We start from the raw sequence: 20429 nt of genomic DNA, 5'->3' as shown, positions 1-20429 counted from the left end.
GTAGAACCGGTCAAGATAACTCGCAGTACCCGGATGAGCGGGTGTTATCTGGAAATAACATACCGCTGGAATGCGCGATTGACCAATCAGAATCAAGTATTTACACAGAGCCGTGTAATAAGTACTAATAAACAGCCAATATCCTAGTAATATGCATGCTAATGAGCAACTAGTTGATAGTTAATAACCTTAAACTATTGGTAACACTTTATTTTTAGTTCATACAACATCTATACATGCGATACCTCTGAAAGTGCAGAGTAAAGTTCAGTGTCTGTCCTGAGAGTCTTGAGGAGGGATGCCGTGGGTAAATCAGCAAACACTCTGGAAGAAACCAGCAAAAGAACAGATCGCTATTAAAAAATAATTGTTTCAGTTTACTTAATTCAATTGTGCAAACTCGATTCTTAATTCAATTAAGTAAGCATTAAGTTGCACTTAAACTGTTTAAGTCTGAATTATTGTCTTAATTCTATCTGTGATCTGAGGAAGCATACTCCCAGAGTGCATAGCGGCATGAATAAATGAAATGCTTCATTTTACTATTTTGGTAATGGTACTCAAACCAGTCAAGTAAAGTTTACTTGGGTTTTCTAAGTAACAAAGGCATAGCATGGAAATAGTTCAGATTACTAAATTGTTTTACGTTCAACAAATTATTGGACATTAAATAGTTAGTTCACCCAAAAATGAAATGTCTGTCATTAGCTCCTCTCCTTAATGTCGCTCCACACCCGTAAGACCTCCAAGAGAAATGTATTTTGGATGCTTCAAGAGACTCTAATTAACCCACTGATGTCTCATATGGACTACTGTGATGATGTTTTTATTCCCTTTCTGGACATGGACAGTATAGTGTGCATACACTTGCATACGCTCTCGGACTAAATCTAAAATATCTTAAACTGTGTGTGAAGATGAACGGAGGTCTTACGGGTGTGGACCGACATTAGGGGGAGGAGTTAATGACAGACATTTCATTTTTGGGTGAACTGACCCTTTAAGTAAAGTTTACTAAAAAGTATTTGTAAGAACAGCTGTTGGATTTTACAGTGCAGGATGGTTTAGCAATATGTGCAGCTTCACTGAAGTAAAGGTCTGTTTGAGCATTGTCTCCACCTTCATCCACCTGAGGGTCAATGTCAAAGGTCTCGTTGGCTGGAGAAATGCTGCCGTTGTGGTAAAACTGCTGGCAGATGCGGAGAGGAGTGTAAACGTCACCTTCCTTCTCATACTCATGGTTGCCCACCGTTATGCTTGGCAACATCAGAAACTGCAAGGGGGAAAAAATACGGATTTATTTTTTTTTATTTTTTAATAAGATGCGTTTGTTTAAGCTTGACATACTACTACACACAAATAAACTAAATTAGCATGCAATTTAAAATATATTTTCGCAATTTAATCTAATATTTTGTGCACTTCAAAATATAAATATTTATATACCGTATGGCATGCAATTTAAAATACTTTTTGCATCTTTTTAATTTGGGTTGCTACATATAAACTTTTATTTATATATTGTATGGCGTGCAATTTAAAATACTACATTTCCATCTTTTGGCAACATTTATGGTTAATAGTAATATTTATATAAATCATATGCAATTAAAAATACATTTTTGAATCTTTTGTGCACTTTTAAATATAAATATTTACATATTGAAAGTAAGTTAAAACACATTTCTGCAGTTTAATCTAATCTTTTGTGCATTTTAAATTATGAATATTTATATATTGTATGTCGTGCTATTTAAAATAAATGTTCTTGCAACATTTAAATATAATATTTATATAATCGCATGAAATTTAAAATACATTTTTGCATTTTTTGTGCACTTAACTATAAATATTTACATATGGAATGCAATTTAAAATTTGTGCAATTTAATTAATATTTTTTGCACTGATAAATATAAATATTTATATACTTTATGACGCAATTTATTTAAAAAAATTCTAATTTATTGACAAAATTTAAATATAAATATGTATATACTGTATGGCATGCAAATTAAAACAAAAATGCCCATCTTTTGGCAACATTTAAAAATAAATATTTATATAAATCGCATGCAATTAAAAAGTCATTGTTGCATGTTTTTGCAACATGTAAATATTAATATTTATTTATGGCATGCAATTTAAAGGTGTCCTGAACTGGCTTTTTTTTATACTGTTGTCTGAGGTCAACTAATGACGTTCGTGTGGTTTTTACATTCAAAAACATCATAACTAATAAGTAATAAGCTATTTTCTACACTGGTTTTGATGGGCGTGTCACTGGAGACTTGGAAGTAAACGCCCACGGCTAGGATTGGATAATATTTGCATACAGTGCCCTCCACAATTATTGGCACCCCTGTTTAAGATGTGGTTGTGGACTTCTAAAAATTCTCCTTTTTTTTTTTTAAACAACATAGAACCAAAATGCAAAAAAGAGAAAAATCCTACCTTTCGTTTAAGTACATTACTTTGGTGGTAAAAAACATTTTTTTAACAGATTTGGAAAGAAAAAAAAACCTTGAAATCAAATGCCCCACAATTATTGGCACCCCTGATGTTAATACTTTGTTCCACCCCCTTTTGCCAACAAGAGATCACTTAATCTTCTCCTATAACATTTCACAAGATTGGGGAGCACACAGAGGGGGATCTTTGACTATTCTTCTTTGCACAATCTTTCTAGATCATAGTGTCCTGGGTCGTCTCTCATGCACTCTCTTCTTTAGCTCGCCCCACAGGTTTTCGATTGGGTTGAGGTCTGGGGACTGAGATGGCCATGGGAGGACCTTGAGTTTGTGACTGCTGAACCATTTTTGTGTAGATTTTGCCACGTTTTGGATCATTATCCTGGTGATGACGACCCATCTTCAGCTTTCTGGCAGAGACCATCAGGTTTTTATTTAAAATGTCCTGGTAGTTCAAAGCATTCATAATGCCATGCACCCTAACAAGGTTCCCAGGGCCTTTGGAAGAGAAACAGGCCCGCAGCATCACAGATCCTCTGGGCATGAGGTGCTTTTCGGCATACTAATCTTTTGTTTTACGCCAGACCATCTTAGAGTGTCTGTTAGCAAAAGCTCAATCTTAGTCTCATCTGACCAAAGCAAACAATCCAGTTGAAGTCCCAGTACCGTTTATCAAACTCCAGACGTTAACGCTTGTGAGTGTTAGTGAGAAAAGGCTTTTTCCTTACATGCCTCCCAAACAGCTTGTTGGCCTGTAGAGAGTGTCTGATGGTTGTTTTGGAGACTTTGTGACCCCAAGATGCCACTCTTTGATGCAATTCTGTGACAGTGAGCTTAGGACATTTTTTTTACTTCTCTTACCATCTTCCTCACTATGCGTTGTGGCAAGATAAACTTGGGACCTCTTCCAGGCTTGTTTGTCACTGTTTAGTTGTTTTAAACTTCTTAACGATTCCTCTGACTATAGATACGGGGAAGTTAAGGCGAGAGGCTATTTTCTTGTAGCCATTGCCTGACTTATGAAGGTCGACACACATCTGCCTTTCTTGAATGGTGTGTTTTCTTGTCTTTGCCATGTTGACAAATGGGTAAGAGAATTAGGCCTCTGTGTCACATCATATTTATACCCCAGGGAAGCAGGAACTCATCAATTACTAATTAAAATTTCCTAGATACCCTAACCAACTTCAGCAACTACAGAAAAATACATTTAGAAAAAAAAAATTACATTTTTCAGAGGAATTGTTAGGGGTGCCAATAATTGTGGGACACATGATTTCAAGTTTGTTTGTTTTTTTTCCTAAATGTGTGATTTTTTTACCACCAAAGTAATGTACTTAAATGAAAGGTTGGATTTTTCTCTTTTTTTGCATTTGAGTTTTATGTTGTTTTAAAAAAAAGGAGAATTTTTAGAAGTCCACGACCACATCTTAAACAGGGGTGCCAATAATTGTGGAGGGCACTGTATTTAATGAGCTTCAGCTCCGCTGTCAGTTCAGTTCACATGAGGGATTGTTTTGAAAGCAGCAACCATAATGATTCTCTCACAGGACTCGCTAAACGACTTTATCAAACAAACACAATGATTTCTCTCTCATTTTTTTTTTTTATTACTTGGCCCGCCCGATCGGTGGATATACAAGCGCGAACTTCAAATATCAAGTCAAAAAAGTGAACAACGCAGATCAAGCTTTTATTTGACTAACAAGGAAGTTTTCAGCTCCGAAATTTACAGGATATTATTATATCACGATGACCTTTTATATATCAAAGGCTCAAGGGCAAGTTGATTTCTCAGTTCATCACCGCTTTAAAATAAGTTTTTGCATCTTTTGTGCACTTTTAAATATTTATATACGGTATGGCATGCCATTTACATATAAACTTTTATATATACACTGCAAAAAAAAAAAAAGTTGTTTTTTGTTGGTTTAATGCGAGACACGGCAGATGAAAACATCGTTTTTTCATGCAGTGGTCAATATTGAGATTTTGGGCCAGTTTGCTCCCTTAACATGTAAGCTTTCATGTCAAAATACAAAACATGTAAACTTTACACAAATAATGTGGTTAATTTACTATATTTTGTCAACTTGCGCTGTTAGATTTTTACACGAAATCATCAAAAGTTATTCTAACGCGATCTCCCGTGCCGTCTCCATTCACAGAAACATGTCATGCCTGGTTTCATTGTAAAGCTCTCAGCACTGTGTATGAGACTATCTAATCCAAATATGGGCATTTCCTTTGTTAAACTAACCAACCGCGAAAGTTTGCAGCCGAAAATCACATCTGATTGGCCGATGTGAATTTCACACTACGTCATACGTGCCGCCGCTTCCTTGTATGGCAAGCCAGAGTATTCACAATCGCCTGGTCGGACGTCTGATTGCACACTGACGCGTCAAAAGCGCGCGTTTTCACTGCAAAACGCGCGTCCTCGACGTGTGTTTTGGCACAAAAACGCGCGCTCTTAACGCGCGCTTTGGTATCATGGAAAACGCGCGTCAAAAACGTGCGTTTTTGTCTACCAAAACGTATGGCAAGCCAAATGGGTCAGAATTACGCTATAGATGAAGCGCGTTTACAGTCAAACGCCGTAAAACACGGCGTTTAAAACAGTATTTGCGCCGCAAAATACGCCGTTGTGATTACAAACGCCGTAAAAAACGCGCGAAAAACATCAAGGACGCCGTATTTTGCGGCATTTTAGTGTGCCTAAAAAGCGCCGCTTTTTACGCCGTTCAGCTTGCCATATGACGGCGAAAAAAACGCCGCTTTGGTTGCACAGAGCGCGCGTTATTTACGGCGTTTTGCTTGTAGTATAATGAGCCACACCCAGCGATTTTCACAGCCAGTCATTTTAAACGGTTCTCACCCAATCCATGATGAACTAAGTCAGACCAGACAAGTTCAGCACAGATCATTTTAGCCAAAGGAGTGCCTTTGATGGGGTATTTTCATCTACAATAGCCTATAACTCTTTGGATATTTTCATATTTACTTACATTAAACATATTAAAAGATCACAACTCGTTATCATATAGCCTACTTTAATGTAACTTTTGCTAAGATTTCATATTCAGCAATTATCCTACCCCTAGGCCTATTCAACTTGTTACACACTTTTCACGTTAGAATAGCCTAAACAACTGGATGTTATGTTTCCAAAACGAGAAATCGTCACTAATATAAAAGAACCCGTCCCAGATAGTGTTTACAAGCGGTGCAGCAGTAGATATAGTGTCTGACTCCATAGCGACCGAAATGATCGCCGGTTCGTGCCCCGCTCTTTACAGGTCTGGTTTGAAAGAGTTTAGCCCATTTGCTAAATAAGATATAGGCTATTTTGGTTGACCCTCACTCTAGAAAGAATCCTTTAAAATGAATGAAATTCGTTTTGGCTTCATAACCTATATATACTATATATAAATGGGCTATATCATATTTAGCCCATGTTAAATATTATATAGGCTACTTTAGTTGACCCTCACTCTAGAAATAATCCTTTAAAATGAATGATATTCAGAACAGAAAAAGAATGAAATATATATATATAGCTATGTGTGTGTGTTAAGCCAAAACGAATTTGTTTAAAGTAGAAATGAAACAGAAACGCGAGTTATAGCCTACCTCTCTCATTTGTCACAAATCCAAAGTTTCCATATTCAAGATGTAGGCTATTTGTATGTTAAACTATTTATTATTTACACGTTTTGTTCTTCGTGTTCCAATACTAGACGACAAGACGACAACAAACATGCGCAAAAGCTTGGCATGTGAACGGACCGTACACGGACTATTTCAAATAGCATAACTTTTTATGCATTTTGTTGGCTTAATTTTATTTTGACAATGAACAGGCAGTTCTTATACACTACACAGGCTAAACACGGCACATTTCCATCCAGATCCTATAGAGAAATACAATACAATGCAAATGTGTGACGAAGGCGTTTGCCATATCTAAAATATGATCGTTTGGATCGTTTATCCAAAATAAACGACTTGAAAATGGTCCACCGTTTGTGAGTATAGAAGTTTTGTGTTCCACTTTATCAGCTTCTGACTTAAGAAATGTGTGCCATTATTCTTAAAAGTAATGTAAATGGTGTTTGCAACAATAGCTGTTTATTAAACAGCCTGAGTGTGACTGAGGCTCCCTGTCAATTAATAATTCGTGAATATTTGATGTGGATCTTTTGCATGAAGTTTTATAACTTTATAACGAAGTTTCTAGGCCCTATAACTAAAACAAAACATATTAAAAACATGTATATGCAGTTTGAAATAAATCTGAAATAAAATAAAATATAAATATTAGCCTTGTTGAAAAACTTAATCCGAAAATTAGAAATGTTTCCTTTTGTCATTACACTGTAGCCTATTCATTTCGGGATTATTTTTCAACCAATGCGATCATTATCCATTTATTAACCGACAAAATTATTTTTAATTAGAATTAGGCTAAATAAGAATCGATAAGTGTCTGTTAAAATGAAAGTGTCATAAAATGACCCCCCCCCCCCCAAAAAAAAGAGGTTAATTTTAGCCTATATGCACAAATAGCAGCAGAAGCAAGCAGAACATAAGGATTCATCATTATTACGCACCTGCAGCGCTTCTGAGCGGAGAAAAAAACGGGATAAATTCATAAGAGTTATGTCTATAGGCCTATGCAAAATTTATTTCACTTAAATAATTATCAAAATGAATGAAAGAAACTGAAACAAGAAGGCCTATATAAAAGAAATCAATACATGAAATATATATTGACTTAAATAATTAACAGATTAACAAAACAAAAAAAAGGAAAAGAAATGTGTGACTGGTTCATTTTCGTGAGGCGCGACGCTCCTCCAAACAAGTTCACGGAACGGAAACCCAGAAGACAGAAAGCAAATCTTGTTTTCTTTAGGCTATTTTATAGCACAATGTAAGCAAACAATTTTTGCTATTTTAAATAATGTCCTTCTCTTATGTATGACTATTACAGATTTTATTTGTTTCCTCTGCTCTTTTGCACAGGCGCCTCGATCACGCGCACACAACATGCGAACTGTGATGGCATTGCAAACTTGACATCGCAGCCAGTTTATTATCAAAATAAAATACCCAACCTAATAAATAAAAAGTTACACAGCTCAGTTTAAATAGCCAGTAGTAGCCCACACTTCGTGGCATTCAGCGTGAGCACTGCTCCTGAGGTGTTTCCAAGCAGAGACCCGCTCGCAACATGCATGTTTGTCCCGCTCCTGTCCGCATACAAGTATAAATAGTTTTTTTTCTGCGTGGTTTGGCGTGGCAGAATACGCTCAAAGTGCGCTCATAATTCCAAAAAAAGCTCTCATCTCAGTTCAACGCGATCTTACAAAGCTCTGTTATCAATAAAAAACTGCACAATGAATCTTTTTTTATATATAATGTCAAAACTTTCTTTATTATAATCAGAGGATTTTTCAGCATACAGAATTCAGCACTGCACAAAAACTCTTGAGCGGTGAGTGGATTTTTCTCTTAAATGCATCTGTTTGCAGTGGCGCCACCAGGGGGTGGCCAGGGGTGGCCACGGCCACCCCTGGCCAACCCCTGGCCACCCCACTGGCCACCCCACTGGGGGGACGCAAGGTACTAGTCCCAATCAATATTTAGAATAAGCAAAATGACGCGTCCCGTATCAAACCAATACGGACGCGATGCACAAGATTGGGTTTTAGCGGCGCTTTGCTGCCATAGCGACGGAGTCTCGAGAACATGCGCTGGAAACTTGCGCGTTTTTTTAAAAACATGTCGAGCTCGCGTCCACAGTTTGAACGCAAGTGGATTTCCAGATATAGGGCTGAATAGAAAAAAAAGGTATCATGAGTGGGTCTGTCCAGTAACTTAAGATGAACCTGAGACAAACTGCACCCTTTGCAGAGAAGCATTTCAGTGTCTCAGACTGTCTGACTGAAAGCATGCGATGACAGACACATCCGTGAACTAAAGGTAGGCCTATTGTTTTTTTAATGGATAATATAATATTTCATACATTATCAGAGCTTGGCAGACTTATTTTTCTAGATATTAGAACGGTTAAATAATAGATTATAGCATATTAATGTTATCAATTTATCATTTAGCAGTTTGATATTTAAAAAATATTTAGATTAAAATGGGACAAATAATTACATAATAATATAGTCATAATAGTAAATTAATAAAGAGGATTAAACATTTTTGAATTTCAGATTTGTCAGTAAAGTGGTTACTGGTTCAGAATGACTGCTTAAAGAGACAGTGCACCCAAAAATGAAAAATCTGTCATAATTTCCTCACCCTCAAGTTGTTCCAAACCTGTATACATTTCTTTATGTAGAATACATATGAAGACACATTCCTACCATGGAAGTCAACGTTGCCCCCAAAGCAAACATTTGGTCACAAACGTTCTTCAAAATATCTTCTTTTATGTTCAACAGAACGAAGAAACTCATACAGGTTTGGAACATCATGAGGGAGAGTAAATGATGACAGAGATTTCATTTTTGGGTGAACTATCCCTTTAAAGTACACCAATACAGGCTACTAAAGAGATCTTTAGAAATAAATAAAATAATCAAAAGTAAAATACTTTAAAATGTGTTCTATTGCAAGTTTACATCCTTGATTCCATTATTATTGTTGAGCTGCTGTCATTGTTTCATTGTCACTCTTATCACTCTTTAACTCTTTAACTAAGTTCATAAATTATTTTCAAAAACGGATTCAAAACTGATTTGGAAAAAAAAACATACACACAAAATAACTTATTTTCAATATAAAAAGTGATTGTGGACTGGATATTTTTTGACCTTTTATCACAGTCTTGGACATGTCAAAGATTAGTAACAACACTGGCTCTGATGCGTTGTTAGTTTGTGTGCAGCATCAGATTTACATTTTTTTAATCCCTCATTTATATGCAGTTATTATACTCTATACAAATGCCAGACACTAAGCTTCTTTTTTTTTCTTCAGCACAGGCCTATCTAAAGGGTTAATGGTGCCACCTGGTTATCAACTGTAAAAATTACACATTTTACCTCTTCCCAACTGGGAAAACCACCAACAATCAAGAATGCATGATTATATGGTGTCATGGCTTTCCAATAATTTTTTTGTGGCTATAATGGAAGTCAATGGGGCAAAAACAGCCACGAACAGTAAATGAGGGAGAAAAAAATCTGATGCTGCACAAAAACTAACAATGCATAAAAGCTAAAGTTGTTACAAATCTTTGACATGCCCAAGACTTTTATATATGTATTTTATATTTAAAATAAGTCATTTTGTGTGTATGTTTTTTTTTTTTTTCAAATCTGTTTTGAAAATCATTTATGAACTTGGAAAATAAAGAGTATTATTATTTTGGTACTAGATAATTTGAACTGAAGAGCCTCATAAATTAATAGACTTATTAATAAACTTTGCTCGCTCAGACAGCAACAGGTCAGCTCATGCCCGTCAGTCAACAATTTCAAAAGAAGTTAACGTTAGAAGACGAAGACTACTGGTAAGTAAATAAGTCAAAAAATATTTTTTAGTAAAAGACGACGCGGAATTATGTGTCGTGACGTGCTACCGGCCGGTTTACTACACTAGTAGAATACAATTCTGAAATGATGGTTTCTAGTTTTGGTGTGCCACCCCAAGATTTTAAGTGGCCCCATCTGGCCACCCCTATGAAAAATTTCTGGAGGCGCCACTGTCTGTTTGGCATTGCGTTCTAAACATTTGTTGTATCGGCTTTGTTTAACCAATATATTGGTTACATTGCACAACGCGGCAAAAACGTGTTATACCTCCAACTGTAATTTGTTTTGATTTTATACCATTTTATTTGTTTCTAAATGTTTTTTATTTTTAGATTTTTTTTTATTTTTCTGTGGTCATGCAAATAGTTGTATTCTCCCGAAATCCACACACACACACACACACACACACACACACACACACACACACACGCACACACACGAGTAGCGCCCGCACTCAGCCATTAAATCTAGTCCCGCGCCGCACTTGCGTTGGGTTCCGCGAGTCCCGCGGGAGTGCACTTCTCAAGCACATTTTTGCGCATGTGAAGAGGATGATTTTTTCCCATCAATATTGGGTCGCGAGCCTATAATAAATAATGGTTTAGCATCTAAATGTATCACCGATATGGAAACATTTGGATCGAATGAGGGAGTTAGGCTGCGTGAGACTAACGCTGGTTACTTTCAGTTCCTCATTAAATTATTTCGTTTTGACTTTATATAGTTATAGCCTTCTGTTCTGAATACCGTTACATTTGAAGGATTTGTTGTGGAGTGAGGGGAACTAAAATAACCTATGTTTATAGTACAATATTTCGCTTTATTTAGCTTACTGGTATTATTATGAATGCAATCAAATGCGACTTTAGCCTACGTGACTTACTGTTTTTCTCTCTCTTTCAAAAGTCTTGTTGATTAACAGTTAACCATTTAATTAGCGTCCTATAGATATGCCTAGCTATCAAATTAGTGCAGAATCAACTTTCCGTTACGAACGCATCAAGGATCAAAAGCAGTTGTGTGGAAAAGTGCTGAGCTGAATATTTGTGTCATCTAGTGGTTTAATGGAGAATGCAGTCAAATGGCCTATTGTATACAAGTATTGTTATACTTGGCTTGACTAATTTGAATGTAAATGGTTGTAGGCCTATATTAAAAAAAAAAAAAAAAAGAGCAAAATATTTTAGTCCTCATATTACAATTTTTTTTTGGATATAACGAAATGTAATGTTATTTTACTAGATAATCAACGAAATATTAATAAAACATGAATGTAAGTAAACAATTTTCAATATTTTGAAGTCGTCTGTTTTACTTTAAAAGGGGCGATTGAAAGGGCAAAATATTAATCCATAGGTTATGAAGCCAAAACGAATTTGTTTAAAGCAGAAATATATATATATATATATATATATATATATATATATATATATATATATATATATATATATATATATACCATTCTTTTTCTGTTCTGAATATCATTCATTTTAAAGGATTATTTCTAGAGTGAGAGTCAACTAAAGTAGCCTATATAATATTTAACATATGGGCTAAATATGATATAGCCCATTTATATATAGCCTAGTATATATAGGTTATGAAGCCAAAACGAATTTCATTCATTTTAAAGGATTCTTTCTAGAGTGAGGGTCAACTAAAATAGCCTATATCTTATTTAGCAAATGGGCTAAACTCTTTCAAACCAGACCTGTAAAGAGCGGGGCACGAACCGGCGATCATTTCGGTCGCTATGGAGTCAGACACTATATCTACTGCTGCACCGCTTGTAAACACTATCTGGGACGGGTTCTTTTATATTAGTGACGATTTCTCGTTTTGGAAACATAACATCCAGTTGTTTAGGCTATTCTAACGTGAAAAGTGTGTAACAAGTTGAATAGGCCTAGGGGTAGGATAATTGCTGAATATGAAATCTTAGCAAAAGTTACATTAAAGTAGGCTATATGATAACGAGTTGTGATCTTTTAATATGTTTAATGTAAGTAAATATGAAAATATCCAAAGAGTTATAGGCTATTGTAGATGAAAATACCCCATCAAAGGCACTCCTTTGGCTAAAATGATCCGTGCTGAACTTGTCTGGTCTGACTTAGTTCATCATGGATTGGGTGAGAACCGTTTAAAATGACTGGCTGTGAAAATCGCTGGGTGTGGCTCATTATACTACAAGCAAAACGCCGTAAATAACGCGCGCTCTGTGCAACCAAAGCAGCGTTTTTTTCGCCGTCATATGGCAAGCTGAACGGCGTAAAAAGCGGCGCTTTTTAGGCACACTAAAATGCCGCAAAATACGGCGTCCTTGATGTTTTTCGCGCGTTTTTTACGGCGTTTGTAATCACAACGGCGTATTTTGCGGCGCAAATACTGTTTTAAACGCCGTGTTTTACGGCGTTTGACTGTAAACGCGCTTCATCTATAGCGTAATTCTGACCCATTTGGCTTGCCATAAAAACGCGCGTCCTTGACGTGTGATTTGCTTATTAAAAACGCGCGTTCTTGACGTGCGCTTTGGAATGACCAAAACGCGCGTTTTCGACGTGCGTTTATCTTAACAAAAACGCGCGTCAAATACGTGCGTTTTGTTTCAGAAAAAGCGCTCGTTATGAACATGTAAACGGGTAAACCCAACAGGCAGTGCAGAACGTGTGTTTGAAGTGTCCACCGGGCGAAGAGAACGCGCTCTTTCATTAGTGTTCTCAAGCTTGCATGTCAAAAGCCTGTTCACTCCATAGGGCTTGAGTCTGTTATGCTTTTGTCTGCTGTATGTTTAGGACTCTATTATTATCATTAAACCCAACCAAAATAACATGGAATTATTATTATCGAAGATAAATTTGACATTGGATTATTATAACTCAACAGTTATAATCCCATCTAATTCATATGAAATATGCATATGAAAACGTAAAACTTGTATTTAAAAGTGGGGATGACGTTGGATAAATAGGCCCATACCTAGGTATGTAAGGATACAATAAAATACTACACCACAATTATGATCAGTTTAGCTATAGCGACAGATCACTGATATAGTTGCCTGTCTGGATTTTTTTTGGTGGTGTAAATATAATTTATTCTGAAGCAGTATTCTTATGCAAGTTTTTATCGGAATCAGCATATTTGTGTCATTTGCCCACGATGTTTTGAATGTAATAATAATAATAATAAGTAAGAAATGTTGGAGGGAAATGATTTGACTTTTGAACCGCCCGTGGGTGGCGCCAAGCGACCGTCTTAATGAGTAAGTGATTCAAACGATTCGTTCAAATGGATGATTCACTCAATAATGAGATGTTTATGAATAGGAAATTACTACATGGCTGGCTTAAATTAACTCCAAATAGGTTGGAAATTAAAAATCATACACACACTTACAATAATAATAAAAATGTGAACATTTAGTAATAAACAATTTAATGTCCATTGTTTAATTATTACTAATTAAACCTAATAAATGATCATTTCCGACATATTTGATGTTCATTATAAGCAAGCAACAAAGTGATTTTTAAACAACTATTGAGTTAAATAAAACTGCTTAGCAGGTTGGGCAAACATTTTAGCCAACCGCTGGGTTAAAACAACCCAATTGCTGGGTTTGTTCATTTTCATCTCAAATTGGATGACTTTTTTTTTTAAGTGTGTTTCTAAAACGTGAATGCATGCCATGAATATGAACCAGGCCTACTTGTAATGGACTCTTGTACGAAATCCTTCACATTTCAAATAGTGATGGTATTCAGGAAAACAGCACTCAGGGTCATGTGATGCTGCTTAACTATATCAGATGTTATGAATATAACCTCCACATTTTGACACTTTACCACAGCACCTGTTGAGTTTGTGTGTGCTGCACTCATTTGTTTTTATTCCTTTATGAGCACAATCTTGTTAACATCACTACAGCCGTAATGTGTATATATATAATTAATGTAGGCTATATGTCAAACTTATCTGACCACTTGTATTTTTCTCGGAGGGTTAGTGTTGTTGCTGTAGTGCTTTGGCTACTGACATGATGAGAATTTTTTTTCATCACCTCGGACAGCAATTACAAAAAAAGTGTAATTATGCTGTAGGTTTCAGACCAAATATGATTTGTGTCACAAAATCTGAACACAGAAATCATAATTTTGACGTTCTGGTTAACCTGAACAGAAGCAAACCCAGCCTATATTACCTATATATACACATGTGCGTCTCAATAAGTTAGAATGTTATGGAAAAGTTTATTTCAGTAATTCAACTCAAATTGTGGAACTTGTGTATTAAATAAATTCAATGCTCACAGACTGAAGTACTTTAAGTCTTTGGTTCTTTTAATTGTGATGATTTTGGCTCACATTAAAAAAAACAACAACAACGAAACATCAATTCCCTCTCTCAACAACTTAGAATATGGTGACATGCCAATCAGCTAATCAACTCAAAACACCTATAATGGTTTCCTGGGCCTTGAAAATGGTCTCTCAGTTTGATTCACTAGGGCACATAATCATGGGAAAGACTGCTGATCTGACAATTGTCCAGAAGACTATCACTGACACCTTCACAAGGAGAAGAAGCCACAAACATTCATTACCAAAGAAGCTGGCTGTTCACAGAGAGCTGTATCCAAGCATGTTAACAGACAGTTGAGTGGAAGGGAAAAGGGTGGAAGAAAAAGATGCACAACAAACCGAGAGAAATGCAGCCTCAAGAGGTTTGTCAAACAACATTGATTTTAAGAATTTGGGTGAACTTCACAAGAAATGGACTGAGGCTGGGGTCAGATCAAATGCCACCACACACAGACGTGTCAATGAATTTAGCTACAGTTGTCGTATTTCTCTTGTTAAGCCACTCCCGAACCACAGGCAATTAATATGTATTCACACAATCCACACAAATGTATATATTTAAGAGAAATGTGATCTTTGTACAAAATATTTTTATATTACATTTTAAAATATTTTATGAATGCCACACCACCTACAATGTGTCGGTTAAATAGCCTATAAAGATTTAAATGATGGCTGTAATAACTTGTTTTTATGACCGATTTATTTAAACATTAACGAAGGCAACTCCAACAGAGTAATTACAAATATAATGGATATAGGCTACATATAAAATGCTATGCATTTTTAATAGGAATCAAAGTCTTTCTCAATTTTCATATTCTGTCGAAAACAATTTAAAAGAGAACTGCAACTTTTTTTATCTCACAATTCTCATTTTATGACACGTAATTGAGACTGTAGATAATGCAATTCTGAGGCAGAAAAGTCAGAAATGTTAGAAAAATTAGCAATTATAGGCTATACAAAAAAGATAGCATTTAAAAAAAAAGTTGTGTGGTGGAAAGCATCGCCTCAGTTCAGGTAGCACGGATCAAGCGTGAACTGATAAACTCTTCCTCTTTTCTAAATTACAGCAGTAAATAAACATGAATGAACATCAGAGGGAATTATGCAAAATACCGAAAATGCATTGTGTTTCTAATCGATCAATCTGTGTTTAAACCGCATAAAGACGGTTATTTTTAAAGTTATTTTTATTTATTTATATTTTGTTGTTATTTTCATTCATTCATTCATTCATTCATTCATTCATTCATTCATTCATTCATTTAAAAATAAGCTAAATTCTGAAATATTTGGAGTCTGGGGTTTTCCAAAAGGTGGAGCTTATATAATTTCCTATTTTCTTTAGACTTTAGTAATTTTAGTGCGGTTTACACAAAGCTGGCCTAATTAGCCTACGGTTGAGCATATGTTATAGACAATAATTTATATGTAGGCTATATTGTGCTATGTTTGATGATTTCAGCCAATGATTTGCCAGATAGCCTACACTAAACGACCCAATAACGTTTAAGTACTATTTTTGTTGTTTTTGTTTTACCTTAAGACTCTTTAAAGCTATGATTTTATAAGTTTGATGAAATAGCATAAAATATAAATGTATAAACTCTTGTGGTGAAAACAGCAACGCACTGCTAGTTTAGTTTGCAGAAGCACTGCTAACCTTCATATGTTTACAAAATTGCATGCATGAAAACATAATATATTTTAATGATTGTTTTAGTATACCATGATTAATTATGCATATAATAACCATAGGTAATATAGCCTAACCTTAATTCCTTTCCAAAGATGACTTGTACCAATAAATATTCAAAATGTAAATTATATATAAATATGAAAATGAACAAACCCAGCAATTGGGTTGTTTTAACCCAGCGGTTGGCTAAAATGTTTGCCCAACCTGCTAAGCAGTTTTATTTAACTCAATAGTTGTTTAAAAATCACTTTGTTGCTTGCTTATAATGAACATCAAATATGTCGGAAATGATCATTTATTAGGTTTAATTAGTAATAATTAAACAATGGACATTAAATTGTTTATTACTAAATGTTCACATTTTTATTATTATTGTAAGTGTGTGTATGATTTTTAATTTCCAACCTATTTGGAGTTAATTTAAGCCAGCCATGTAGTAATTTCCTATTCATAAACATCTCATTATTGAGTGAATCATCCATTTGAACGAATCGTTTGAATCACTTACTCATTAAGACGGTCGCTTGGCGCCACCCACGGGCGGTTCAAAAGTCAAATCATTTCCCTCCAACATTTCTTACTTATTATTATTATTATTACATTCAAAACATCGTGGGCAAATGACACAAATATGCTGATTCCGATAAAAACTTGCATAAGAATACTGCTTCAGAATAAATTATATTTACACCACCAAAAAAAATCCAGACAGGCAACTATATCAGTGATCTGTCGCTATAGCTAAACTGATCATAATTGTGGTGTAGTATTTTATTGTATCCTTACATACCTAGGTATGGGCCTATTTATCCAACGTCATCCCCACTTTTAAATACAAGTTTTACGTTTTCATATGCATATTTCATATGAATTAGATGGGATTATAACTGTTGAGTTATAATAATCCAATGTCAAATTTATCTTCGATAATAATAATTCCATGTTATTTTGGTTGGGTTTAATGATAATAATAGAGTCCTAAACATACAGCAGACAAAAGCATAACAGACTCAAGCCCTATGGAGTGAACAGGCTTTTGACATGCAAGCTTGAGAACACTAATGAAAGAGCGCGTTCTCTTCGCCCGGTGGACACTTCAAACACACGTTCTGCACTGCCTGTTGGGTTTACCCGTTTACATGTTCATAACGAGCGCTTTTTCTGAAACAAAACGCACGTATTTGACGCGCGTTTTTGTTAAGATAAACGCACGTCGAAAACGCGCGTTTTGGTCATTCCAAAGCGCACGTCAAGAACGCGCGTTTTTAATAAGCAAATCACACGTCAAGGACGCGCGTTTTGGTAGACAAAAACGCACGTTTTTGACGCGCGTTTTCCATGATACCAAAGCGCGCGTTAAGAGCGCGCGTTTTTGTGCCAAAACACACGTCGAGGACGCGCGTTTTGCAGTGAAAACGCGCGCTTTTGACGCGTCAGTGTGCAATCAGACGTCCGACCAGGCGATTGTGAATACTCTGGCTTGCCATATCCTTGTGTATTCTCCGCCTGACGCCGGCTTCACACTGCACGCGCAAGCAGGGCCGAAGCAGTGCGTGTGTAAAGCAGTAGCAGCGCGCGCACTTTTTGCTTTCACACAGGCAGCGTTTGTCGCGCGCAGTTGTCACGCGCAGTTGTGTACAGAGTAGGCTACTCTATAATGGATAAGTTTGCATTTCTCTTTAATGTATTTGAAATGGAAATAAAGCAAAGATTCAGATTTATCATGAAGCATTTATCATTATTTTAAAAAAATCGTTTCACTTGTTTCTGATGTTTTTTTTATTTCGTTTAGTGCGAGTTTTTGATAGAAGAAAGGCCATCGCACTATATGTCCATGAAAAGCACACTGCTAAAAAGAGAAACTTCAGGAAATCGTCTTGAAATATTGGATAGGCGTCAAATTTACATGCATTACCCATCATAAACCTCTTAAAGATAATTCATAAATGACAGTAATAACTAAGAGGAAACTTCTTAATGATTTATCGAATAATTAATAACTAAATGAGCAAATTATCTAACGTTTTTAAAAAAATGACAAAATAACGCACATCATAGTCTATCTACATGTCTATACTGTTTGTGTGCTATATTAATGTGTGTATATTCTATTTACCTATCCATATTTAGTTGTTCGTTCGTAAGACAACGAAAGACTGTCAAAAACACTTAAAAATGACGTACCATCAGCACCAAGAGCCGCTCCCGCTCACGCTCACCAACTTCCTCCCATGCTTTTTCCTTCACTTGCAAGTCTTTATAAAGCAAACTGTGTGGATAACAGAGAACTGTGCTTCTAAACCTCCACGATGAGACGAGTGTCATCCATTGCTGTCTTTCCAGGACAGGTGCACTCTGAAGAACACTGCCTGTGACACCACTTGCTTTTTGTTTATCGTTTCTGTTATGCCAGCATATAGTTATAATATATACATAATTTAATTCATATTTAATTTAAGCTAAACTGGCATACATTATTTAAAATTAGTTTTGTAGTTCAGGCAAAAACTTATGGCAGTGACTTCGGTTTTGTGTAGAACTTTTTTTTCTTCCACAGCGCCGGATGTCATGGTGACTGAGAAACACAGGAACACTTCACTAAATTATTTCATGGTTAAATGTGTTATTTTTCATGTTAACCAGGTTAATTTTGATCAGAACAATGTACTGTGGCTTTAATTCATCGTGAGCAGCGCGTCAAAAATAGACCTGGCGCCGAAACGATCGCGGCACTGCCGCTTCTGCTCTGCTCCTGCTACGCGCCGCTGCGCTGCCTCTGCTGCCGGTGTGAATGCACTCATTGATTAACATGAGCGCCGAAAAAAATACGCGCTGCTTACGCGTGCAGTGTGAAGCCGGCGTGAGAGAAAATGCAGACAACGCCGAAATAAGCTCATAAACGCTCACAGAAAGGACAAAGTAGCAAGGGATGATAAAAAGAAAGTAAACAACAGATTAGATGACAAAACCCTGTCAGAATTAGATTGAAATCATTATAGATGGACATACAGCAAACAGGGACAGTTTTTTGCTGTTTTTGTGACTGTTATGATGTCTGTTTGTTAAGGTAGTTCTCTTCAGCATAAGGCTTTTGCTATTAATAATTTACATGTGTTTTAAATGTTATACACTGCTGATATAAATGAAGTGAATATATATTTTGTTTTAGGTTGGGGGAAATGCAATTATACAATACAAAGCTTTAAAGGCTGTTTTCTCAAAATTAGTTTTTTCTCACACTTAGAGTTCGATATTTCCACTTCAGTAGCATCTACAATCGCCAAACTTTCTAGTCTTATACTTAACTATATTGTGAAGGCTTTTACAGAGGGATTTGTTGATATATAATTCCTATCTTGAGTTATAGGTGTTTTTACTCCAAAAAATATAGCAAAAACAGATTTTTCAAGGCTATTGTCAGTATTCTATAATTTACTAAAGAACAGAATAAGATATCCAGAGTCCCCTCTGTAAAAGCCCTCTCATCTAATATGTCAACAAATAGAATCAAGAGTTTTGAACCTGGTCCTTTCCAATTTCCAGATTTTGTTTTTGGAAATATATGCAAATGAGCGCATATTTATACAATGCCTCATTTGCATATTAAAACATTATTTTACACAAAACTTGTAATACATTTTTTTCTTATGTTCATGCCAGTAATAAACTGGAAAAGTTTCATAGTGATATCTTGTAATTTAAAAAAAAAATCCCTATTCACCTGTCACCTTGCCTTAAAGGCACAATATGTAATGTTTCAGCATTAAAAATATAAAAGATCACTATATCTATGTTATATATTTTTTAAAGTTGTGTGTTTACATTATCCCGACAGTTCCAATTAACTTCTAAATCCAGAGAAATTAATATTTTAATTCGAAGACACGGACCGTGTCTTTATTTCCGTTATGTCGCCCGTCTTTCACGTCATATCCACGTTTGCGTCTTGCTTCCTGCGGAACTCGGCGGAACCGCCAAACTCAAAGAGGAACACTGACAGTATAAGGGGAACCCCCGTATAAAAAAGTCTGTATGATAATGGATCATGACTACTCTTTGCCTGTACGTTTTGCCAGCTCAACAAAGCGCAAACGTACGGGTGAAAAAAAATGACCTGAGAAGATTTTGGGACAGTAGAAGAAGCAAGAGACGTGTAAACCTTGGAGAAGCCTTTGAAAGATGGCGAAATCTTCGTGACAAGCTCGGACTGCAGAGAGATATGCTGATCTCGCTTTCGTTTTAATAAACAGGTCATTTAAGTAACCATTCAGCTAACATAATAATCATATAATCATAATATGCTGTATGTTTGCATATTGCATAGCGATCTTGA

General features: G+C 35.8%; 1 protein-coding gene across 2 annotated transcripts in view; it reads right to left on the bottom strand.

Moving 5' to 3' along the window:
• Positions 1-20429, bottom strand: part of mcoln3b (mucolipin TRP cation channel 3b) — a 76784-nt gene that overhangs the window by 44697 nt on the left and 11658 nt on the right. For both annotated transcript variants that reach the window (XM_067445323.1, XM_067445324.1), the window contains exons 4-5: positions 1120-1273; positions 246-324 (exon numbers count right to left, since the gene is read on the bottom strand). In XM_067445323.1, the coding sequence (XP_067301424.1) occupies positions 246-324; positions 1120-1273 (233 nt within the window). The remainder of the gene's footprint in view (positions 1-245; positions 325-1119; positions 1274-20429) is intronic.

Source organism: Pseudorasbora parva, chromosome 6 (assembly GCF_024679245.1).
Source record: "Pseudorasbora parva isolate DD20220531a chromosome 6, ASM2467924v1, whole genome shotgun sequence".
Lineage (NCBI taxonomy): Eukaryota > Metazoa > Chordata > Actinopteri > Cypriniformes > Gobionidae > Pseudorasbora > Pseudorasbora parva.
Note: the sequence above shows the minus strand (reverse complement) of the source record. Positions and strands in the feature narration are given on the sequence as shown.